At 48.8% G+C, this 25,141-nt stretch overlaps 1 protein-coding gene across 6 annotated transcripts in view; it reads right to left on the bottom strand.

The window, feature by feature from the left end:
• The window catches only part of LOC140197837 (actin-like protein 6B), a 61,723-nt gene that overhangs the window by 12,956 nt on the left and 23,626 nt on the right, over nt 1-25,141 (bottom strand). Inside the window, exons 6-13 of one of the 6 annotated variants that reach the window (XR_011886035.1) lie at nt 23,919-24,013; nt 22,022-22,128; nt 18,637-18,726; nt 18,108-18,169; nt 13,583-13,707; nt 13,019-13,133; nt 9,082-9,162; nt 4,616-4,711 (exon numbers count right to left, since the gene is read on the bottom strand). Coding sequence is in view for 5 of the 6 variants with exons in the window: in XM_072258321.1 (XP_072114422.1) it covers nt 4,616-4,711; nt 9,082-9,162; nt 13,019-13,133; nt 13,975-14,103; nt 18,108-18,169; nt 18,637-18,726; nt 22,022-22,128; nt 23,919-24,013 (775 nt within the window). In the remaining variant the exon portion in view is untranslated. Of the gene's footprint in view, nt 1-4,615; nt 4,712-9,081; nt 9,163-10,494; nt 11,922-13,018; nt 13,134-13,582; nt 13,708-13,974; nt 14,104-18,107; nt 18,170-18,636; nt 18,727-22,021; nt 22,129-23,918; nt 24,014-25,141 lie in introns of those variants that run through there. The other 5 variants (XM_072258321.1, XM_072258322.1, XM_072258323.1 and 2 more) reach the window with 5 other exon arrangements.

The raw sequence follows: 25,141 nt of genomic DNA, 5'->3' as shown, positions 1-25,141 counted from the left end.
CAGGTGAAGCGTCACCTCACCTGGAAGGACTGTTTGGGGCCCTGAATGGTAGTGAGGGAGGAAGTGTAGCACTTGTTCTACTTGCAAGGATAAGTGCCAGAAGGGAGATCAGTGGGGAGGGGCAAATGGACAAGGAAGTTGAATGGCAGCAAGCAGAAAGTGGTGGTGGTGGGGGGGAGATGTACTTGGTGGCGGGATCCAGCTGGAGATGGCGGAAGTTACAGAGAATTATGTTTTGGATGTGGAGGCTGGTAGGGTGGTAGGTGAGGACAAGAGGAACCCTATCCCTAGTGGGGTAGCAGGAGGATGGGGTGAGAACAGACTTGCACAAAATGGAAGAGATGTGGTTGAGGGCAGCATTGATGGTGGAGGAAGGGAAGCCCCTTTCTTTGAAGAAGGAGAACATCTCCTTTGTTCTGGAATGAAAAGCATCATCCTGAGAGCAGATGTGGTGGATACGGAGGAATTGAGAGAAGGGGATATCATTTTTACAAGTAACAGGGTGGGAAGAGCTATAGTCCAGGTAGCTGTGAGGGTCTGTGGGTTTGTAACAGACATCAGTAGATAAGCTGTCTCCAGAGATGGATGCAGAGAGGCTGAGAAAGGGGAGGGAGGTGTTGGAAATGGACCAGGTAAATTTGAAGACAGGGTGGAAGTTGGAGGCAAAGTTGATGAAGTTGACAAACTCTGCATGGGTGCAGGAAGCAGCATCAATGCAGGTGTCGATGTAGTGTAGGAAAAATTGGGGGAGCGATACCAGTATAGGCTTGGAACATAGACTGTTCCATGCGGCGGACAAAAAGGCAGGCATAGCTGGGATCCATGGCTACACCTTTTGTTTGAAGGAAGTGGGAGGGGCCGAAGGAGAAATTATTTAGAGTGAGGACAGGTTCGGTCAAGCGGAGGACGGTGGTAGTAGAGGGGAACTGGTTGGGTCTGGTGTCCAGAAAGAAAGGGAGAGCTTTGAGGCCTTCCTGGTGGAGGATGAAGGTGTATAGGGACTGGACATCCATGGTGAAAATAGGATGCTTGGGGCCAGGGAACTTGAAATCATTGAAAAGATCAAGAGTGTGTGAACTGAGATGGATGTAGGTAGTAAGGGAATGGACTAGAGGGGATAAAACAGAGTCAGGGTATGCAGATATGTGTTTAGTAGGGTAGGAACAGAAACAACGGGTCTACCTGGACATGCAGGTTTGTGGATCTTGTGGTTCAGTGGGGTAGGAGGTAGCAATGAGATGTGCTGGGTGAGGGAACTATGAAGTTTGTGGCAGAGGATGGGAGATCCCCAGAGTTTAAAAAGTTAGTGATGGTGTGGGAGACAGTGGCCTGGTTTTTCTTAGTGGGGTCCTGTTTGAAGGGTAAGTACGAGGAGGAGTCTGAGAGTTGGTGCTGGGATTCAGCACACCAGACTAATACAGCACCTCCCTTATCTGCGGGTTTGATGGTGGGGTTAAGGTTAGTGCAGAGGGAGGGAGTGGAGAGCAGAGCAGAGCGTTCGGAAGGGGTGAGCTTGGAATAGGCATGTTGAAGTCGAGACGGTTGATGTCCCATCGGCAGTTGGCAATGAAAAGGTCCAGAGCAGGCAGAAGACCAGGGCGTGGTGTCCAGGAAGAGGAGGAAGACTGAAGACGGGAGTCATCGGTGCGGGGTGGAGAGTCCTTGCCAAAGATATAGGCTCAGAGACAGAGGCAGCGGAAGAAAAGCTTGACACTGTGGCGGCCGTAGAATTCACTGAGGTGTGGGCGCAAGGCGACAAAGGCGAGGCCCTAACCGAGGACAGAACGTTCTGTCTCAGAGAGGAGGTTGGAGGGGATGGTGAGTACCTGGCACAGATGAGAGCTGGGATCAGAGAGCTGAAGGGGGTTGGCAGCATCAGAGGAGAGGGGAGGGTTGGCGTGTTCAGGAAAGCTGGGGTGAGAGGAAGATGGAGTCTCTGAGGACGCAAGAGCTGACGGTGGGACCTGAGAGATGCAGAATGCAGAGAGGGGAAGGGGAGATGGGGTTTCCAGCAGCAGTGCATTAAGTCCTGGCCTGGAGGTACTGTCGGTCCAGGCTGGAGTTGGAGTTGGAGGCTGCGCAATTGGCCCTTTGGAGATGTCTGTGGTCATTGGAACCAGCATTGATGGTGGTGGAGTCCGGGTTTTGAATCTGCTGGGGATCATTAGAAATGTAGAGGACAGCAGCAGGGATCGCAGTCTGGAGATGTCCGTGTCTGCCGGCGTTGGAGACGGCAGGTGCTGGAGTCTGCAGGTGGCCGATCTTCTGACTCTTGCAGGACATGAGAAAGTCGAAGAACCGGCGATCGGAAATGTGGATCCGGTGGAGGATAAAGTAGCGGACAGGTTCACTGCAGGCAGTGGAGAGGGAATCCCGGAGTTGTGGAAGTGACTGGGATAGGGACCCAGGTACCCTCTCCTGGTGGAAAACGTGGCGCGTAGAACACGGTGGGAGAAGCAGTCAATTGAATGTGAGGATCCGAATTGAGGGGCTTGAAAACGGATCTGGAGATCCAGGGACAGGAAGGTCTGCAGTTGGGCTGCTGAATTCTAACAACAGTGATAAAAACAATCACACTTTGCCAGATTTGCCAGGGCTGGCATTGGCATGCACCACTGGCAGGTGGGCGGGCAGGCAGGCAGGCAGGCAGCCTGAGAAGGTGGAAGATAGCCCTAATCTGGAGCAGTGGAAATACTTCACCCCTGTCTAACGGTGACAGGGCCACGTACAGCGCAGGGGCAGAGAGGGGTCACACTGAAACCTGGAACAAAACACGAGACACTGGACGAACTCCAGACCGGGCAGCATCTGTGGAGGGAAATGAACAGTCAGCATTTCATCTGGACTGAAGGAAGGGGGAGGGTGGTTTAACCCGTGTAAAAAGGTGGAATAAGAGGTGTCAGGACCTACACACCCTCTCAACACCCTCCCTTTCTACCCCCCCACCTTCATCTCCCATCAGATTCCCTTCGACAGCCCTTTGTCACTTCCACCTTTCACCTCCCAGCTTCTGTTGCCATTTTCACTGTCCCTTCCCTCATCCACCCATCACCACCCAGCTTCTGACACCATTCCCTCTCTCCCACATTAACCCATCACTTTCCACTCCCCTTATCCCTCATTGAACCTTTACCTCCCAGCTTTTGTCACTATTCCCACTCCCCCTTCCCTCATCCACCCAACACCTCCCGGCTTCTGATCCGATTCCCACTCTCCGCTTCCTTCATCCACCTTTCGCTTGCCAGCTCTTTCTCCACCCTGTCTCCACCTATTTATACCAACTAACTCCCCTCTATTTTTCAGTCCAGATGAAGGGTCTCGACTGTCTGTCCCCCTCCCCACAGATGCTGCCCAACCCACTATGATCCTCCCTGTGTTGGGGCAGAGAGGTTGGCTTCAGCGAGAGTGGGAGAATCAGAAGCAGGGAGGCCCTCATACTGACCATCGGTGGCTGCCGTGTCAAATCCGTGTTTGTTTTACCCCCTCCCTCTGCCAGCCAACTCCTGACTGATCTGTGCTGAAGACTGTGGTCCTGACATCGGCTTCATCAGTTTCCTCCTGAACTCACATGGCCTTGACCCATCTACCTTAGAAACTTACAGAATGGAAGAAAGTTATACTCAATGCCAAAGGGCTGCTTAAGAAAGCGTCTTTGGTTTTTTTCATCAGTTCTTGAGGTAATAGAGTGAGTTAAAGAAATCGATATTCATACCATCAGGTTAGAGGCTACCTGGACAAGATATGAGGTGTTGCTTCTCCAATCTGAGTTTGGTCTCATCATGGCAGTAGAGGCCGCCATGGGCTGGTAGAGAGATACATCAAGGAAACCGGCCATGAACTATCATTTGTTCATTATGTGCCATGTCATATGATGTGGGTGACCACGATCTTTCCACAACTATGATTATTCTTGGCAAATTTTTGGTTTGCCATTGCCTTCTGGGCAGTGTCTTTACAAGACGGGTGACCCCAGCCATTATCAATACTCTTCAGAGATTGTCTGCCTGGGGTCAGTGGTCACATAACCAGGACTTGTGATCTGCACCGGCTGCTCATACGACCATCCACCACCTGCTCCCATGGCTTCATGTGATTTTGACCAGGGGGCTAAGCAGATGCTACACCCAAGGGTGACCTGCAGACTAGCAGAGAGATGGAGTGCCTTACACCCCCTTTGGTAGAAGCATATCTCCACCCCACCACTCAATATATTTCTGTAATCCCTTTTCATTCTCCACCTCAATACCACGGCCGATCGATCCACTAACCCCACATGTCATTGGGATGTGGGAGGTAGATGGAGTCCCTGGGGGAAACCCACACGGTCACAAGGAGAATGTGCAAACTCCACACACACACGCACACACAATGCCAGAAGTCAGGATTGAACCCACGTCTCTGGCACTGTGAGGCAGCAGCTCTACTTGCATCACCCCTCCGCATCCACTGGTTTGTGCCTGTGAATGTCGCACCCCACTCCCCGAGTCACTGGCATTGGCCAACCCCTCATCTGAGAAGGAAGGTGGGGGCCGAGTGCAAACGAGGCTGCTGTGATCGAGATTGGGTCGGGCATTGACAACAAGCACTTGGACCCGCACCCGACTGGCATACTCACAGGAGGCGTCTTCTGTGACAGTTCCCTGTTGAGCCGGTCCGTGAAGCCTTGGAGTAAAGTGTTCCCCCCCGTCACGATCACACTGCCATACAGACCCTGCCAGGAACAAACGCAAACATCAGCCACCACGCAACGAGCCCTCCAAATTGGGAGAGAAGTGGCAGGTGGAATACAGTGTCAGGAAGTGTATGGTCATGCACTTCGGTAGAAGGAATGAAGCGTAGAAAATTTTCTAACTGGGGAGGAAATTCAGAAATCAGATGTTAAGTGACTTGGGAGTCCTCATGCAGGTTGAGTAGGTGGCTGGGAAGGCAAAAACAATGTTAGCATCAGCATCTATTTTTTGAGAGGACTAGAATGTAAGAGCATCAACGCTGAGGCATTGGTCAGGCCACGCTTGGAGTATTGTGAGCAGTTTTGGGCTCCTTACCTAAGGAAGGATGTGCTGGCATCAGAGAGGGTTCAGAGGGTGTTCACAAGAACAACCCTGGGAGTGAAAGTGTTAACGTATTCTGAGCCTGAACTGGCTGGAGTCGAAGAATGGGGGGTGGGGGGGAATCTCTTTGAAACCAACTGAATATTGAAAGGCCTAGATAGAGTCTATATGGAGAAGATATTTCCTATGGTGAGGGAATCTAGGACCCAAGGGCGTAGCCTCAGAATACAAGGAGATGCCCCTTTAGAAAGGAGATGAGGAATTTCTTTAGCTAGAAAGTGGTGAATCTTTGGAATTCTTTGCTGCCAACGGCTATGGAGGCCAAGTCATCGGGTATATTTAAAGCAGAGGTCAATAGGTTCTTGATTGGTAAGGGCACCAAACATTACAGGAAGAAGGCAGGCAACTGGGGTTGAGAGGGAAAATAAATCAGCCATGAAGGAATGGTGGAGCAGACTCGATGGGCTGAATGGACTAATTCTGCTCTTGTGTCTTATGGTCTTGCATATTATGCCTTATGAGAATAGGTTGAGTAAACTTGGCCTTTTCTCCCTGGAGCAATAGAGGATGAGAGGTGACCTGATAGAGGCGTATAAGATGATGAGAGGCATTGATCATGTGGGTAGCCATGGGCTTTTTCCCAAGACTGAAATGCCTAACATGAGGGGCACAGTTTTAAGGAACTTGGAAGAAGGTACAAGGGGATGTCATAGGTAGGTTTTTCCATACAGAGAGTGGTGAGCGCATGGAATGCACTGCTGGCGATGGTGGTGGAGGTGGATACAATAGGGTCTTTTAAAAGACTCTTATGTAGGTACATGGAGACTAGAAAAATAGAGAGCCATGCGGTAGGGTAATTAGCAGCTGCTTCTAGAGAGGGTTACATGGTCAGCACAACATTGCGGGCCGAGGGGCCTGAAATGTGCTGTAGACTCTCTATGTTCTATTTCTTCCTTCCATGTGTTCTGGTTAGCACACCTCAGCTGGGGAAGGATCAAAGACACCTGGTTTGGACGGCAGGTAATGCCGAGCGAATCTGTGGCAGAGATCGAGATATTTCATCCACAGTCCCAAGAGTGGAGGTTGTCCAGAGGAGATCCAGCGGGCTAATTCTTGTGATAAAATGGCCGCTTCATCAATAGAGACTTAACAGATTGGGTCTGTATCCTTGGAGAGCTTGATAGAATGAGGGGTGACCTTATTCAGAATCAGATTTATTGTCAGTGCCAAAAGTCATGAAATTTTTTGCCTGAGCCAGCAGTACACAGAACAGTACAGTACCGGCCCTTCAGCCCACAATGTTGTGCCAACCTTTTGATCTACTCCAAGATCAATCTAACCCTTCCCTCACACATACCCTGCAGTTTTCTTTCACCCATTTGCCTATCAAAATCTCTGAAATGTCTCCAGTGTATCTGCCTCTACCACCACCTCTGGAAGGATGTTCCACACACCTACCACCCTCTGTGTTTAAAAATAAACCTACCTCTGATATCCTCCCTATACTCTCTTCCAATCACCTTAAAACCATGTCCCCTTGTATAGTTACCGCCACCCTGGAAGTCTCTGGGTGTCCACTCAATCTATGCCTCTTATCATTTTGTACATCTCGATCAAGTCAACTCTCGTCCTCCTTTGCTCAAGGGAGGAAAGCCCTAGCTTGTTCAACCTTTCCTCATAAGGAATGCTCTCTAATCCAGGCAGCATCCTGGTAAATCTCCTGTGCACCCTCTCCAAAGCTTCCGCAGTGTAGGCAAAAGAAATGACTATAAATCACAATACAAGACCAAAGAACTGATTGTGGACTTCACAAAGGGTAAGCTTGAGGGAATACACACCGGTCTTCAGCGAGGGATCAGAATTGGTCAGAGTGAGCAATTTCAGGTCCCTGGGTGTCAACATCTCTGAGTGTTTATCCTGGGCCCTACATATCAATGCAGCTACAGAGAAGGCAGGGCAGTGGCTATATTTCATTAGGAGTTTGAGGAGATTTGGTATGCCACCAGACTCCTGCAAATTTCTACAGATGTACCACGGAGAGCATCCTAACTGCTTCCAACATGACTGGTATGGAGTGGCGGGGGGGTGCTACTACACAGGATCAAAGTGAGCTGCGGAGAGTTGTAAACTCAGTCAGCTCCATCACAGGCACTGGCCTCCGTAGTATCCAGGACATCTTCAAGGAGCGATGCCTCAAAAACATAGCGTCTATCATTAAGGACCCCATCACCCAGGAAGGAGGTACAGGAGCCTGAAGGCACAAACTCAGGGCCAGCTTCTTCCCCTCTGCCATCTGATTTCCAAATGGACATTGAACCCATAACTCACTACTTTTTATCGTACTTAACACCTTATTTAATTTAGTGTGACATATGCCAGTGATATTAAACCTGATTCTGAATGTATAAAGACAACTGTTTTCCACATTATACATCACTTGTCAATCATTTATCCTCTGTAGCTCCCTGAAATCTCTGTAACCTCAACAAACTTGGATAAATGATACTTGATTCTCCTTGCTAACTTCATTATTTTTAACCTGATGAATGCAGTGGTCACTTCATACAGAGTGGGATCCCAGTTTATTTCATTTCTAACTGTGTTTGAGGGAGCGTGGTTTCACCTTGTTTCCAATTGGGATCTTCTGGATCATTGAGTCTCAGTTTACCATCTTGTCCCAATCCACGTGGACAGATCTGGAGTTCTGAGGGCAACAGGTCCGGAAGTCGAGGTGTCTCGACCTGATTGGGGGGAGGAGGAAGGGGTTGGCAACATGTGGATAAGTCCAGAGCTCAACAGGTCTGGAGGTCAGGGTGTCCTGACTTGGTACTGGTGGGTGGGGGGGGGGGGGGAGGAGAGGTAGGAAGGGATTTGTTTTACTGTGTTGTGTCTCTTTTGTTGTATGCAGGGGGCATGCTTTTCTTTGAACATTGTGGGCATGCTATGTCAGCACCAGATGTGTAGCAACACTTGGACCGTGTTGGGCATTAAATCTCATCTTGGATTATCCATCACTTGTAGCAACACTTGGATTGTGTTGGGCGTTGAATCTAATCTTGAATTATCCATCACCTACAACAGGGGTTCGCAACCAGGGATCCATGGACCTCTTGGTTAATGGTAGGGGCCCATGGCACAAAAAAGGTTGGGAACCCCTTACCTAAAATGGTGTTGCAGTGTTGAGTTGGAAAGTTATGTTGTAGCTGAATCAAACTTTTGCAAGGCTACAGTGAGGGTACTGTGTGTATTTCTGGTCACTCCATTACAAGGAGGATGGGGAGGGGGGACTTTGGAAAAGGTACAGAAAAGTTTCACCAGGATACTGCCTGGATTAGAGGGCTATAAGGAGAGGTTGGACAATCTTGGGTCGTCTTCTCAGAAGTGCTGGAGATGGAGGGTTGACCTGACTGGTGTTTATAAAACTGAGATTCGTAGACAGGGTAGACCAGGGGTTCCTAACCTTCTGTATGCCATAGACCTCCCCTACCATTAATCGAGGGGTCCTTGGACCCCACGTTGGGACCCCTGGGGTAATCTGTCTTTTACCCCTGGGTGGTAAGGTCAAATCCTGGAGGGGATAGCTTGAAAGTGGGAGGGAGAAAATTTAAAGGAGATTTACAAAGCAGGTTAGAGACAAAAAAGATTCCTCACATGGTGGAAATCTTGAGCAATATACACACACACACACACAAAGTGCCAGAGGAACTCAGCAGGCCAGGCAGCATCTACGGAGGGGAATAAACGGTCGATGTTTCGGACTGAGCCTCTTCATCAAGAATGCGGGAGGAAACGCAAGTAGTCGCAGGGAGAATGTACAAACTCCTTGCAGACAGCAGTAGGAATTGAACCCCACTCATGCAGATGGCGTGGTAAAGCATCGCCTTAGCTGCTCCGCTAGCATGCTGCTCGATACATCAATGATGATAAACATGATTCCGAATCCTGGCTGCCCAGATCCACAGGACACGGGTCGGCGGAGAGCTATGGGGCGAGGGTGTCAGGGCGCTGTGGGGGGAGTAACAGCACTCACCGGCCTGATGTCGATGTCGCACATCCCGATGCTGGTGGTGACCACGTGACTGACGCCCAGCATCGTATTGCCCGACAGACCCTGGAGGGAAAGCGAAGGGCAGTCAGCTTCCAGAACGCAACACCACACCCACCCTGCACTGTACAAAAGTCTTGGGCACATGTAAACAAAAATCTGTAAAGTGGAGATGCTTTCAAAAATAATGAAATGAAAGTTTCTAAATATCAAAAAAAACTTACTATAAAAGAGCAGTAAAGAATAAAAAAAACTAACTCAAATCAATATTTATTGTGACCACTCTTTGCCTTTAAAACCGCATCAGTTCCTTCAGGTACACTATCATGCAGTTTTATAAGAAAATTGGCTGGTAGGTTGTTCCTAGCATCTTGCAGTTCCAAAGCAATTGTCTGCCACAGTTCTTCTGCAGACTTTGGCTGTCTCGCTTACTTCTGTCTCTCCAGGTAATCCCAGACAGCCTCGATGATGTTGAGATCAGGACTCTGTGGAGGCCACACCATTTGAATCCAATCTAGGATGCCCAAGACTTTTGTACTGTATAGCAATGGCCAATTATAACACTAAGACATAGGAGCAGAATTAGGCCATTCAGCCCATCAAGTCTGCTCTGCCATTCGATCGTAGCTGATTTATTTTCCTTCTCAACACCATTCTCCTGCCCTGCCTTCTCCCCATAAATTTTGACACCCTATCTATCAACCTGTATTTTAACTAACACCCATGAATTAACCTCTACAGCCAGCTGTGGTAATGCTTTCCACAGATTCATCATCCTCTGCCTTATATCCATGTCACATATATGTTAACGTGCGTGGTGGTTGTCCATCATGTCCAATGATAGCAGGAAACCTGAGCGGGAGAGTTTTTAAAGTGGAAAAGTGGCTTTTCCATTGCACTGGGGCAGTTCCAGTCTCTCGATCTCAGAAGTCCAGGTCCAATGGTACGAGCAAGCGTCACAAACTGGGGTCTACCTTGGTTGCAGTGGGTGACCATGATGTCTCTGTGCCTTGTCGTGCCCTTCACTCTCCACGGAGCGTGACCTACCACTTTCCTGGCCGTTGGATCTCACTGTAGATCTCACCCGCCCAGTCCGCCGGAGCTGACTTCGCATACTAGGACAGGCATGTCCCTCTATGTCACCAGGGTATGAAGCGGTCAGCTACCCTCACCTGTTTTAGTCCACCTGTCGAAGCGGTTTACCGGATGTGGCCACTGTCACATGCAAATAGCTACTTGGAGCCACAGATGAAAGCTGAGCGTCCAGTGAGGACACTCTGTGAGATATATGTTACATATATTGCCCGTATACAAGTACTTACAAGTGCATTTACAAGTTATGTAAGTGGAAAGAACATCCCACGACAGAATCAGAATCAGGTTTATTATCACCAGCATTTGACATGAAATTTGTTAACTTAGCAGCAGTAGTTCAATGCAATACATAAGAGAAAAAAAACACAATAAGTAAATCAATTACAGTATACGTTTATAGAATAGATTAAAAATCGTGCAAAAAAACAGAAATACTATATATTTTAAAAAGTGAGGTAGTGTCCAAGGGTTCAATGGCCATTTAGGAATCAGATGGCAGAGGGGAAGAAGCTGTTCCTGAATCGCTGAGTGTGTGCCTTCAGGCTTCTGTACCTCCTACCTGATGGTAACAGTGAGAAAAGGGCATGCCCTGGGTGCTGGAGGTCCTTAACAATGAACGCTGCCTTTCTGAGACACCGCTCCTTGAAGATGTCCTGGGTACTTTGTAGGCTAGTGCCCAAGATGGAGCCGACTAAATTTACAACCCTCTGCAGCTTCTTTCGGTCCTGTGCAGTAGCCCCTTCAGACCAGACAGTGATGCAGACTGTCAGAATGCTCTCCACAGTACATCAATACAAGTTTTTGAGTGTATTTGTTGACATACTAATCTCTTCAAATTCCTAATGAAGTATAGCCGCTGTCTTGCCTTCTTTATAACTGCATCAATATGTTGGGACCAGGTTAGATCCTCAGAGATCTCGACACCCAAGAACTTGAAGCTGCTCACTCTCTTCACTTCTGATCCCTCTATGAGGATTGGTATCTTACCCTTCCTGAAGTCCACAATCAGCTCTTTCCTCTTACTGACGTTGGGAGCCAGGTTGTTGCTGTGACACCACTCCACTAGTTGGCATATCTCACTCCTGTACACCCTTTCATCTCTATCTGAAATTCTACCAACAATGATTGTATCATCAGTAAATTTATAGATGGTATTTGAGCTATGCCTAGCCACACAGTCATGGGTATAGAGAGAGAGTAGAGCAGTGGACTAAGTACACACCCGTGAGGTGCACCAGTGTTGATCGTCAGCGAGGAGGAGATGTTAGAACTTGCTCACAAAAGGTGCCTTTTTAGTCACACGCTCTAATTTCTGTAACGCCTTGGGTCTCATGGTCAAGGGGTTGTCAGGGTGCTGTCAGGGAGTGCTCAGACACAACGGTGCTGAAGGAACAACCCGGAATTTGTACACACGGGCGCCGCACAGTGGCGAAGGATCCTGCAGGTGGTGGTGTTACCCCACGCCTGCTGCCTTGGCCATTGCTGATAGTGGAGACTGCCGAAATGGGTTTCTCAGTGCGTGTCAGGCGGAATAGGTGGATGGACCATATGCACGGCGATATTCCCAAACTGCAGGGTAGTATGTTAGGTGTTACACAGGGTTCCTGGAGCAGCACATTGAGACAGAGAGCCAGCCTTCATCCTGGTTATGTCTGTGTTCCATCTGCCTCAGTCCTTGCATCTGTATATCGATCCGTCTGTGTGTCTGTAAATTACCCTTTAATGTGTGGCTGAGGGGTAGAATCAGAGGGCGGATCATGGGAACATGGGGAGAATAAAATGAGATTTGTGTAGGTGAGTGGTTCAAAGTAAATTTATTACATACATGTCACCATATACAACCCTGAGGCTCTGTTTTTTTGCAGGCATACTCAATAAAACTATAGAATAATAACCATAACAGAATCAATAAAAGACCGCCCAACTTGGACATTCAACCAGAGTGCAAAAGACATCAAACTGTGCAAATACAGAAATAAACAAATAAGCAATAAATATCGAGAACATGAGCTGAACGAGTCCTTGAAGGTGACTCTATTGGTTGTGGGAGCATTTCAATGATGGGGCAAGTGTAGTTGGGTGAAGTCAGGTTCAAACGCCTGATGCCTGAGGGGGTAGTAACTGTTCCTGAACCTGCTGGTGTGAGTCCTGATGCTCTTGTACCTTCTTCCTGATGGCGGCAGCAAGAAGAGAGCGTGTCCTGGGTGGTGCGGGTCCCTGACAATGGATGCTGCTCTCCTGTGACAATGCTTTGTGTAGATCAGCACAATGGAAGGGAGGGCTTTACCCATAATGGACCAGGCTATATCCACTACATTTTGTAGGATTTTCTGTTCAAAGGCATTAATAACCAGCACAGAGTCGATGGGCCAAATGGCTACTTCCAACCTGTGCGATTAGTGCAGATATTGAGCAATACGGTGGGAGGTCCCTGCATTCTCAAGGGGTAAGAGGGATGTACATGCCTCTGATGTAGGGGTAGTGACTCCCTACAACACAAGGGACCGGTCGGCAGGCAGCAAGCATGGTGCAGCTCAATCCCACTCTCTACCTTGAGCTCAATCCCACTCTCCGCCTCCGGCTCCAGCCCACTCTCCGCCTCCGGCTCCGTCCCACTCTCCGCCTCCGGCGCAATCCCACTCTCCACCTCCGGCTCCGTCCCACTCTCCACCTCCGGAGTTCCATCCCACTCTCCACCTCCGGAGTTCCATCCCACTCTCCACCTCCGGAGTTCCATCCCACTCTCCACCTCCGGAGTTCCATCCCACTCTCCACCACCGGAGTTCCATCCCACTCTCCACCTCCAGAGTTCCATCCCACTCTCTACCTTGACGTTGGAGGGGTCGAACAGGCCCTCAGGGATCCGTAACCTCTCGGCACCGTAGTCACAGTTGTATCCGTTGGGCATCTCGTAGTGGACGGTGGGCATTTGGGCAGCGACCCTGGGACGGGAGAAGAAGACACAGACAGATTTAGGAGCCACCCAAACACAGGAGATGGCTAATAGTACAGAAACACTAACAGAGTTATCCAGCACAGAACAGGCCCTTCTGCCCACCCAATTCATTCTGACCAATCTAAATTCATCCCATTTGTCTACGTTTGGTCCATATCCCTCTAAAGCAGGGGTCCACAACCTCTTTTTTTTAATGCCATGGACTAACACCATTAAGCAAGGGGCTCATGGGGAACCCCCGCTCTAAATGTTTCCTCTCCAGGTATCTGTCCAAACATCTTTCCAATGGTGTTAATGTACCTGTCTCAACCACTTCCTCTGGCAGCTCATTCCACATAGACACCACCTGTGAAGAAATTGCTCCTGGGCTCCTGTTTAAATATCTCCCTCCCTCAACTTAAACCTATGCCCCCAAGTCCTGATGAAGGGTCTCACCTAAAAGCGTCCACTGCTTATTCCCCTCCATAGATATTCCCCTGCCTGCCAAGCTCCTCCCGTGTTTTGTGCACATTGCCCAAGATTTCCAGCATCTGCAGAATCTCGAGTTCGATTCCCCAATCCTGAGGTAAAGATGGAGTGAAAGCACACAATCAACGCCCCTCATGAGCTTATACACTTCTGTAAGGGCACCCCTCAATCTCCTACCCGCCGAAGAATCACATCCCAGTCTGTCCAACCTGGTTCACAGGGGGTACGCAACACAGAAACAGACCCTTTGGGAGCGTCGACCATCGACCGGCCTCTCACACTGATCCCTACTTTAACCTCCCTCTATTCTCCCCAAGTTCCAAAGTCAAAGTCAAAATTTATTGTCAAGGTACACATACATTCTGTTACCAGAAACCATCCTGAGATTCATTGTCACACCGATCCCTGTGAGGAGTTTGTACGCTCTGTCCGTGACCGCGTGGGTTTCCTCCGGGCGCTCTGGTTTCCTCCCACAGTCCAAAGACGTGCTGCTTGACAGGTTAATTGGTCACTGTGAATGGTCCTGTGATTCGGCTAGGGTTGCTGGGCAACACGGTTCAAAGGGCCAGAAGGGCCTATTCCGCATTGTATCTCAATAAATAAATAGATTTCTTTGCAGGCATTTACAGGGAAATAAAGAAATACAATAGAACTTTAAAAAAAACTATACGTAAATAAAGACTGGTAAACTCACAGCAGAGCCTACCCCTCAGCCACACACCAGGAGACAAATTGCAGCAGCCTCTGGGATTGAACTTGGATCTCCATCACTGTGAGGCAATGGCTCTATCCGCTGCCCAGCCCACAGCACTGTTGTCTTCACATTAGTACTATCCCTCCCCTCACTACTTGCTTCTCACTTCCGCCATTCCTCCCAGTCACTCTAGAACATCAGCCAGGAACACAAGACCACAAGATATAGGAGCAGAATTAGGCCATTTGGCCCATTGAGTCTGCTTCACCATTTCATCATGGTTGATCCATTTCCCTCTCAGCCCCAGTCTCCTGTCTTCTCCCTGTATCCCTTCACACCCTGACTAATCAAGAATCTATCAACCTCTGCCTTAAATACACCAATGACGGCCTCCACAGCCGCCTGTGATAATGAATTCCACAGATTCACCACACTCTGGCTAAAGAAATTCCTCCTCATCTCCATTCTAAATGGACGCCCCTCTATTTTGAGGCTGTGTCTTCTGGTCTTAGAATCATCTTCTTCACATCCACTCTATTGAGGCCTTTCAACATTAGATAGGTTTCGATGAGATCTCCCCCCTCATTTTACAGGTCGAGTCTGTGGTAAAGACGACAAATGCAATGTTGGCATTTATTTCAAGGGGAATAGAATATAAAAGCAAAGAGATAAAGCTGAGTCTTTTCAGACACGAGTCAGGCTGCACTTGGAGTATTGTCAATAGTTTTGGGCCCCATATCTCAGAAAGGATGTGTTGTCATTGCAGAGAGTCCAGAGGAGGTCAACAAGGATGATTCCGGGAACAAAGGGGTTAACATACGAGGAGCATTTGACAGCTTTAAACCTGCAGTCACTGGAATTTAGAAAAATGCAGGGGAGAGAGATGAAAGGACTAGACAAGGTTGACATGGAGAGGATGTTTCCAAAACTAGAGGGCACAGCCTCAAAATTGAGGGGCAACCTTTTAGAACAGAGGTAAGGAGGAAATTCTTTTAGCCAGAGAGTGGTGAATCTGTGGAATGCTCTGCCACGGTGGAGGCCAAGTCCATGGGTATACTTAAGGCAAAAGTTGATAGTTTCCTGATCGGTCAGGGCATCAAAGGATATGGCGAGAAGGCAGGAGTATAGGGTTGAGTGAGATCTGGGATCAGCCATGATGGAATGGTGGTGCAGACTCAATGGGCTGAATGGCCTAATTCTGCTCCTGTGTCTTATGGTCTTCTGAATTCTGGGGAGTAAAGGCCCAGAGCCATCAATTGCTGCTCACATGATAAGCCTTTCATTCCCAGAATCTTTCTTGTGAACCTCCAATGTCAGCACATCCTTTCTTAAATAAGGGACCTAAAACTGCTCACAATACTCCCAAGCGTGGTCTCACCAGTGCTTTATAAAGCCTCAACATTACATCATTGTCTGATAGTGTTATATTCTGGTCCTCTCGAAATGAATGCTAACATCGCATTTGTCTTCCTCAACACTGACTCAGTCAGCATGCATATTAACTTTTAAAGAATACTGCACGAAGGATTCCCAAATTTTTGAATTTTGTCTCCATTTAGAAAATAATTGCTGCTTTTTATTTCTTCTACCAAAGTGTATGACCATACACTTCCAGACTCTATATTCTATCTGCCACACCTTTGCCCATTCTCCAAGTTTGTCTAAGTCCTTCTGCAGGCTCCCTGTTGCCTCAACACTACCTGCTGCTCCATCTATCTTCACAATCATCCACAAACGTACTCGCAAAGCCATCAATTCCATCATCCAAATCATTGACACATAATGTTAAAAGGACAGGTCCCAACACAGTCCCCTGTAGAACACCACCAGCCTACCAAAAAAGGCTCCCTTTATTCACACTGTTTGCCCCCTGCCAATCAGCCACTGCTCTGTTCATGCTAGTATCATTCTTGTAGTACCAACATGTTAAGCAGTCTCATGTGTGGCACCTTGTCAAAGGCCTTCTGAAAATCCAAGTACACAACATCAACCAAATCTCCTTTGTCTACCTTCAAAGAATTCCAACAGATGTGTCAGGCAAGATTTTCCCTTCAGGAAACCATGCTGACTTCGGCCTATTTTATCATGTGCCTCCAAATTCCCAAAATCACATCCTTAACAATCGACTCCCAGCATCTTCCCAACCACAGAGATCAGACTAACTGGCCTATAATTTCCTTTCTTCTGCCTCCCTCCCTTCTTGAAGAATGGAGTGACACTTTGCAATTTTCCAGTCCTCCAGAACCATGCCAGAATCTATTGATTCTTGAAAGATCATTACTAATGCCTCCACAATCTCTTCAGCCACCTCTTTCAGAACCCTGGGGTGTAGACCACCTGCTTCAGGTGACTTATCCACCTTCTGATCTTTCAGTTTCCCAAGGACCTTCTCCCTAGTAATGGTAACTTCACTCACTTGTACCCCCAGACACTCTCGGACTGCTGGCATACTGACAGTGCCTTTACAGTGAAGACTGATACAAAATACTTACTCAGTTCGACCGCCTTTCCTTGACTACCATTTCTAGCATTGTTTTCCAATATCCACTCTCGCCTCTCTTTTACGGTTTATATATATCTGAAAAACTTTTGGTATCCTTTTTAACATTATTGGCTAGCTTACTTTCGTATTCCATCTTTTCCCTCTGTTAGTTTTTAAAGTTACTTTCTGTTGGTTTTTAAAAGCTTCCCAATCCTCTAACTTTCCATTAATTTTTGCTCTATTATATGTCCTCTCTTTGGCTTTTATGTCGGCTTTGACTTCTCTTGTCAGTCATGGTTGTGTTATCCATGGGTGGTACGGTAGTGTAGTGGTCAGCACAACGCTTTACAGTAGATGCGATCCGGGTTCAATTCCCACCATTGCCTGTATGAAGCTTGTATGTTCTCGCCGTGACCACATGGGTTTCCTCCAGGTGCTCCAGTCTCCTCCCACAGTCCAAAGACGTACCAGTAGGTAGGTTAATTGGTTATTGTTAATTGTCTCGTGATTAGGCCAGGGTTAAATCAGGGGATTGCTGGGCGGCATGGCTGGAAGGGTCAGAAGGGCCTACTTCACATTGTATCACTATAAAAATAAAAATATCCTGCCTTTAGAATACTTCCTTTTCTTTGGGACGTATCTATCCTGCGCCTTCCGAATTGCTCCCAGAAACTCCAGCCATTGTGGCTCTGCCATCATCCCTGCAAGTGTCCCCTTCCAGTCAGTTGTGGCCAGCTCCTCTCATGCCTCTAATTCCCTTTACTTCACTGATATATCTAACTTTAGCTTCTCCCTCCCAAAATGCAATATCATAATCCATAGCACCAGACTCAGGAAACCAACTGGAACGCGGAAACAGCTGGGGATGTCTCAGGAGTGGAGAGGCCTCAAGTGGTTTTGTGATTCAGTGGCGATCTGAAGACAGGATTTCAAACCCCACTGCAGCTGGTATTCGTGACGGCAGTTCATGACAAACCATTGAACAGTACACAATACAAACCCTTCAGTCCTTGATGTAAACCTACCAACTCCTGCTCCTGCAAGCCCATAACCCTCCATTTTCTCCTATGTCCATGTGCCTATCTAAGAATCTTTTAAATGTCCCTTCTCTGCTCCCCAGCACCTCACTATCTGCAGGAACAAAAACACATGGCACACATTAGCGAGTCTAGCCTCTCTGTAGTACTTCCACCATCGTCCCAAAGCTCTTCAGAAGCAATGAATGTAGAACAGTACAGCCCAACTCCAACCACTGACACAGGATCTGTAACCCGAATAACCTTCGCAGCAACAAAAAAAAGGGGATGGGTACTCACTGTTCGTCATAGGGCGAGTCGGAGACTTGGAGTACAGAGGCCTGGAAATCCTGGATAACCTCCTGCCACACGAAGGAGAGACAACTATAAATCTCATTGTCACAGTCCCTAGTGAGCTGCAGTGAGTGTGTAACACTGTCCCCCTGTGAGTTGCAGTGTAGTGTGTGTGTGTGTAATGCTGTCCTACAGCAAGCTACAGTGTATGTGTAATATTGTCCTCCAGTGAGATAATGTGTGTGTGTGTGTGTGTGTGTGTGTGTGTGTGTGTGTGTGTGTGTGTGTATATGTAGCACTGTCCTCCAGTGAGCTACAGTGCTGTCAGTGAGGCAGTGGTTTGGTGTGAGGTTCTCAAATCATTACTACATTGCCTACTGATGCTTGCAAACACCCTCCCCCCAACCACACATACAAGAGATGCCACAACTCTAAGGAGGTGGCTGAGGGTGGATTGGACAGCAAGTTGTAGCTGGGAGGAATGGAGGTTCAACTGAAGAATGCTCCATATGGAACCACTGCTGGCAATACCTACATTACACATGTAGTTGTGCCAGGACTTGGTAACGTGCGAGATCTTCTCCTTCCTCTTCCAGTTTGGAGAGGCTCCTTCCCGGACCGGTTCCTGCAGAAACAGGGGGACAAACAGGGTCAGCAGCCCGGACTGCCGATGCTCCCTGTAAGGTGTACGCGAGTGTGCGACACACTCCTTTTTCTACCAGCACACAAGGAATTTAAACTGCACACAAAAAGTTGTCACCCTTGTTGGCATGTTAAGTATATTTCATGATCGTACACAATCATATTTCCTTTTCCAGTTTCTGATGCCGACAGTGTTGACAACGTGGAGTTTGCGATGATTTGTCTACAGATTTTAGAACTGGCTTATTTATACTGTTTTTATTGAAGGAATTATTGATTCACTTTGTCAAATTCCAAAGAAGCAAAGGGCGTGAAGTGCAAAGAACTGCTAGTTCACTTAAAGCATAATGGCTTAATGAAACAGTAGAAACTGCTACACTGAAAGCTCATGAGGTCAGGAGCATGCAGCTACGAGAAATATTTATGTACAATACAGAAACTGGTGTTACCTGCATGTAAACAATGAACAACAAACTGGACTTGGGAGTTTATTATCCTTACAATAGCTTCAGCTTTACTTCTACTTAAAAATTCAGTGCGCACATGCTGTTGTAACCGGGCAAAACATTGCACAGCACAAGATTTTTGCTCACACTGCTCATTGCAAATTCGAGGGAACATTGCATACAGCCCTTGACCTTTGAGACTACCCTGGCCACCCCCCCCCAACTCAAATTAACAAGCAGTTTTGTACACAGATGGAATCGAACAGAAAGGCTATCCATCTGTATCCAAAACTGTTCTTCAAACCTTCTTAACACCCAGTCGGGTCACAGCTGACCCGCTTTTCACCTCGCGTTGCCTGCCCTTGCTCCAAATCCCTGTCACACCTTTCAAATTAGGCCTTGAATATCCCACCCACAGCATTTCACTGAGGGGGCTTTCCTGCTACAGGAAGGTATCAGAGTTGGTGCACGAAGGCGGCGTGCAATGTAGCCGAAGGTGACCATCTTGGACATTTCTCTTGCAATCTTAAGACCCTGTTGGACACTGATAACGTAAGGTGCCATGGGCCTGTCTTCCTTGTTTGGTGACGCGACAGACGGCAGGGTAGCTGCACAACCTTGGCTTGTAGCGAGGTCTAGGCCTCAAGCCGCTGGCTTGCCTGCTGCTGCAGTCCAGGAAGTGAGACGCCAGAGGTGGTGCAGCGTGGCGTCCGTGCTCAGTTGAGGGCTGGCCTCTCCCATTGGTGCTGCCCTCCAGTGTTCGATTGGTGGAAATGACAGGCTGGATTGCACACACGTTTGTCTGTGCACTGCTGGGAATTGCACCATCAATCTGTGGGATAGTCCTCTCAGGGACTTTGGCTAAATATACGTGGTTTTTTGTGTTCCTATGTTTTTCTGCTTGCCATTTTGAATGTACTGTGTATGTTTTGTACCTTGGCCCCAGAGGAACGCTGTTTCATTCAGCTGTATCTATATATGGTTGAATGATAATTAAATCTGATTTGATTTGATTTTGATCCCTGACTTGTACAAAAGTGTGTTAACATCTGCCACTGGTTAACTCTGAGAGATCCCCTTAGACAACATCCATCATCGAAGATACCCACCACGCCATCTTCTCACAGCAACCAAGGTACAGAAGCCTGAAGCTCTACATCACCAGTTTCAAAAACAGCTACTTCCCTTCAGGCTCCTTAAGGTTGCTACAGCCAGGGGTGGTAATCGGAATAAGCTCCCTCTACTTATTAAGTACTCCCAATGGCATGTGCGTCAAATAGCCTCTGACAACCAAGTCCAGCTTCTGGCCTTCACATGTGGCTTAGCTACTAAGCCCAGCGGAACTATTTCTACTGACAGAAGGCACAAAGGCAGGTTACTGGCACCTTAAAACCAGTCCCTTTGGACAAATTGAGCTTGTTAGCCATGGATTGGCAGCTCATCTAGGAGAAGGAAAACTCTGGTCTCAAACCTCTGCTGCATTGGGGCTATACCCACTCATGAGGAAAGCTTGGGGAGTAAGCCCTGAGGGAAAAATCCAGAGCTGAAGTCCCTAAGGCAGTCCTATGCTGAGTTCAACACTGACTGGCAACTCATCCTACACTGCTGATAACAAACCGTATCGGTCTCTGCCATTCCTTTGAGTGGAGAGGGGGAGCCTGCTACACGCACAACAGCTTGCTCTCCATATTGTGCTGCCCAGGCTTGTGTATGTAGACAGCTAGGACGCAGCATCCATGGTTGTTGAGGATGGTGGTGAATATCGGTCGTTTGGGTTGAGGTTGCAGTGTTTGCCGAGCTTGGCAATTAGCTTGCAGATGTTTCATCACCAGTCAAGGTGACATACTCAGTGCACTGTTGGTGTTTCTCCCTAAGGAAGTGCTCGCGTTTATATAGGCCCCCGTTCACTTGCCTCAGTCCTGATTGGCTACTCCTTTAGTTGACCTTTGAATTCTATTGGCTCGCGTTTCTTTGGGTCTTAGGGGGTCATCTACTTTGATATGCTTGGTTACAGGGGTCCTGGCACAGGCAAACACGAAGCAGGCACAAGAACTTTTAGAAGCATGGTTCTAACATACCGAAATCGACACCATCCACGAACCCCCGAGAGCTGCCTCTTACCATGTTATACACTCTATCAACTCTCCTCTCATCCTCCTCTAATCCACAGAGAAAAGCCCTAGCTCGCTCAACCTTTCCTCATGAGACGTGCTCTCCAATCCTGTCAACATCCTGGTAAGTCTCCGCTGCACCCTCTCGCAAACAGCCGCTCCTTTCCTCTACTGAGGCGACCAGAACTGAACACAATATGCCAAGTGTGGTTTCTAGAACTGCAACACTAGCTTGTGGTTCTTGAACTCAATCCCCAACTAATGAAGGCCAACAGACCATATGCCTTCTTAACCACTTTATCCCCAACATAACTCTCTCTCGGTCAGGCTCTGAAAACATCGACTCTGTTTGTCTCCCTGAAAGCAAGTCTGTGTGGCTCTAGCTCCCTTCATCCGTCCCTATCTGTCCCCCTTTGTCCATCTCCCTTCGTCTGTCCCTAACAATCTCCCTTTGTCCATCTCTATCCATCCCCCTTTTCCTGTCTTCCTTCATCCGTCCCTATCTGTCCCCCTTTGTCCGTCCCTATCCATCCCCCATTTGTCCGTCTTCCTCTGCCCGACCCTATTTGTCTCCCTTTGTCCGTCATCTCCACAGATGCTGCCTGACCTGCTCACAAGTATCCAGCATTTGCTACATTTACATCGAATTTTCCAGCATCTGCATTTATACTTGATCTTCCTCTGTGTAGGCGTGGCGTCCACCCCAGCCCGTGTAGCGTACCTTCGAGGCAATGGTATATGGCGGGGTGATCTCCATGTTCATTTCCTGAAACAGCTCCCTGCATTGCATTGAAATGAAGTCCCCAGCCAGAGGTGACTTCACTATGCCTGCAGGGAAAAGAAACACACGACACAGATCAGCAAGTCCAGCATCTACAACACACCAGAGCTCAGAAACAATGAACACAGCACAGTACAGGCCCTTCAACCCACAATGCTGTCCCGCCAGTGTCCAGTCCGCAGTGAGTGGAGCGGCTGCCTCCCAGCTCCAGAGACGTAGGTTCGATTCCGACCACTGTCCCTCTCTGCACCGTGCGTGTGCAGTTTGCATGCTCTCCTGTGACCTCACAAGCTTTCTCTCGGTGCTCGGGTTTCCTCCTACACCCTTTTTGACGTGCAGGGTCTTAGTGAGTTAATTGGCCTGTGAAAGTTGCCCTCCATCTCCCCCCCCCCCAGTGACTGAGGGGTAAAATCTAGGAGGGGCTGATGAGAATCTCTCTTAAGCCAATCATCCTTACCAGGACAAAGGCCGCCGACAGCGGCTCGAAAGATTCCTCCTCTCCCAGGGACAAGGTCCCTGGGGCTTCTGTAGCCCTGGGTTTTTACAGGATGGAGTTGCTAGCCCTGGGTCCAATCCTCCTGCTTTCGCAGCCGGGCCTGGGGCCGTCCATGGCAGGGTTTTGGTGGGAGTACGGAGAGAGTAGGATCTGCATGGTCAGTGGCTGAAAGACCTGTTTCTCTGCTGAATATCTCTCCCCCTCCCTCTCTGTCTCCTCTCCCCTCCCCTCATATAGTCTAGTAACTACAACACCCCATTCCTAAGAAGCCTCGACACTTCTTTAAACAGCTGGCACATTAACTCTCAAAAGCAGAGGCATCATTGGGCATCAAATTTAAGCCTATTAAGAATAAATTTCATTACATATAGTCCTGTGCAAAAGTCTTAGGCAGCCTAGCTACATAATAAACATGAGGAAGGCTGCAGACGCTGGAAATCCAGAGCAACACGCACAAAATGCTGGAGGAACTCAGCAGGTCAGGCAGCATCTATGGAAATGAATAAACAGTTGACATATCAACATTTCAGGCTGAGACCCTTCTTCAGGACTGGAAAGGAAGGGGGAGGATACCAGAATAAAAAGGTGAGGGAAGGGGAAAGAGGCTAGCTGGAAGGTGATAGTGTATGTATGTGTATATATTATATATATATATATATATATATATATATATATATACATACACACACACCTCCTCCTCCTCCTATGTACACACATACATACACAAATGTTTGCTTTGTTTCTGTATGTTGTGTGTTTGACGGTCTTTTTTAAATGGGTTTTATTGGGTTCCTTTGTTTTGTGGCTGCCTGTAAGGAGACAAATCTCAAGGTTTATGTAGTACAGATACTTGGATAATAAATGTACTTTGAACTTGAACCTTGACCATTGCGGGCCTTAAGGGCCTTGGTGTCTATGCCGTTCTATGTTTAATCGACTGCGTACCTCCCTCCATAGATGCTGCCTGACCTGCTGAGTACCTCCAGCAGTTTGTGTGTGTTGAATGAAAGGACTTGCCTAGCACAATTACTGATCAAGGACAGAGGGCACACGTGGCGATACGGAGCAATTTTCTTCACCCGGAGAGAATAATGAGGGAGGGGGGAACAGTCTGACACTGATTTAATGAGTGTATGCCCTGCCCTGACTGTTCTACAGGAACGTACATCCCTTCCCTGACTGAACGCAATACACACGGGCTAGGGTCCCATTGGGCCTGCAGTGGGCAGAGGAATCCTGGTCAATGAACTTGGGAGTAAATAGGGGGCTTGCCCCCCACAAGGGGATGAGAAGTGTGGGGGCGGATCGGGGAAGGAGTGGGGTAGCGGGTCAGCTGCTCACCTTGCTGGAGGACGTAGCCGTCATGGACGGGGATGGCGGTGGTGTGCGTGGCTCCACTGTCCAGGACCAGTCCTGTGGAACGACCGTTGGCAAAGCTGCAGTGGGGGAGTGGAGTCAAGGACGGACACAGGATCCGAAGCGGGGGGGGGGGGGGGGGAGCGAGGTGACGGCTATCTCTTCCCTTCCCAGCTTCCCAGCTCTCCCCTCCCCCCACCACCCCCAGGCACCAAACCAGCCGCACCCCTCTGTGACTTTCCCTCCCTCGAGGGTGGCTTTCCCTGCAGCTAACCCACCCCATCCCGGTAGGTGAGAGGGGGAGGTGACACGAGTGACTCTCTCTCCCCACAGGGGGGGAGCACATCCCACCGGCAAGGAGAGCGGGAGATCCACCCACCCACCCCTGCACCGCCCCGTCCCAACAGGGAGGGAGCTGGGCACAATTTGCCCAGAAATATTAGGAAGTTAGCACTCCGCTGCCAGGGAGGGGATTCCAGCCCCGTGACAAACACTGGGAAGCACGGTGACCGGTGTGCATCGCAAGATCCCACAGAACGGGGTTGGGGGGGAGCAAGGAGCAGATCTTTGAAACATGACCCAGAATACTGGGTGAGGGGGCAAGGAAATGAGCAGAGGGAGGGTCAAAGGTGAAATGTGGAGTATAAAGGAGAGGAGGAGAATGGGAGGGAGAGAGGGTCGATGGGTACGTGGGTAACGTGACACAGTGCACAGGGGAGGGGGGTGGCAAGAGAGGGTCTCAGTGTTCTAAACTCGGCACCTTTAGCTGGTCAGTTCTCCCTCAGTGCAGAGATCATTATCGACTCCAGTCTCTGGACGAGTGACCTTCACAAGGTGGGAGACCCCTGCCCGTGGAGCCACCACCGGCAACCAGCAGGGACTCACATATCCGGTAAACCGCAGAGACTGCAGAGACCGAATGCTTGGATATGCAGAGAGGTTGGGGGGGGGGGGCTGCCAAGCAGAGCCATTGGTCAGCAGGCACTGGGGACGGAGACCAGCGATCCCCCCGGAGGTCAGCGGATCCCAGCTTGGAGATATGTGCGGGCAGGAGGCACGAGGGACGGCGATAACCCTCCCCCCACTCCTAGATTGGCGAGTCCCAGGGTTGGAGGCCTATGCAGGGTCACAGGTCGACAGCTGAGGCCTGGTGGCCCGTCCTGGGCTTGGAGACCTGTCTGTGCGTATGAGCATGCCCGCGAGTGGGT

Source organism: Mobula birostris, chromosome 5 (assembly GCF_030028105.1).
Source record: "Mobula birostris isolate sMobBir1 chromosome 5, sMobBir1.hap1, whole genome shotgun sequence".
NCBI lineage: Eukaryota > Metazoa > Chordata > Chondrichthyes > Myliobatiformes > Myliobatidae > Mobula > Mobula birostris.
The sequence above is the reverse complement of the archived record's forward strand: the minus strand, read 5'-3'. Positions and strand labels throughout refer to the sequence as shown.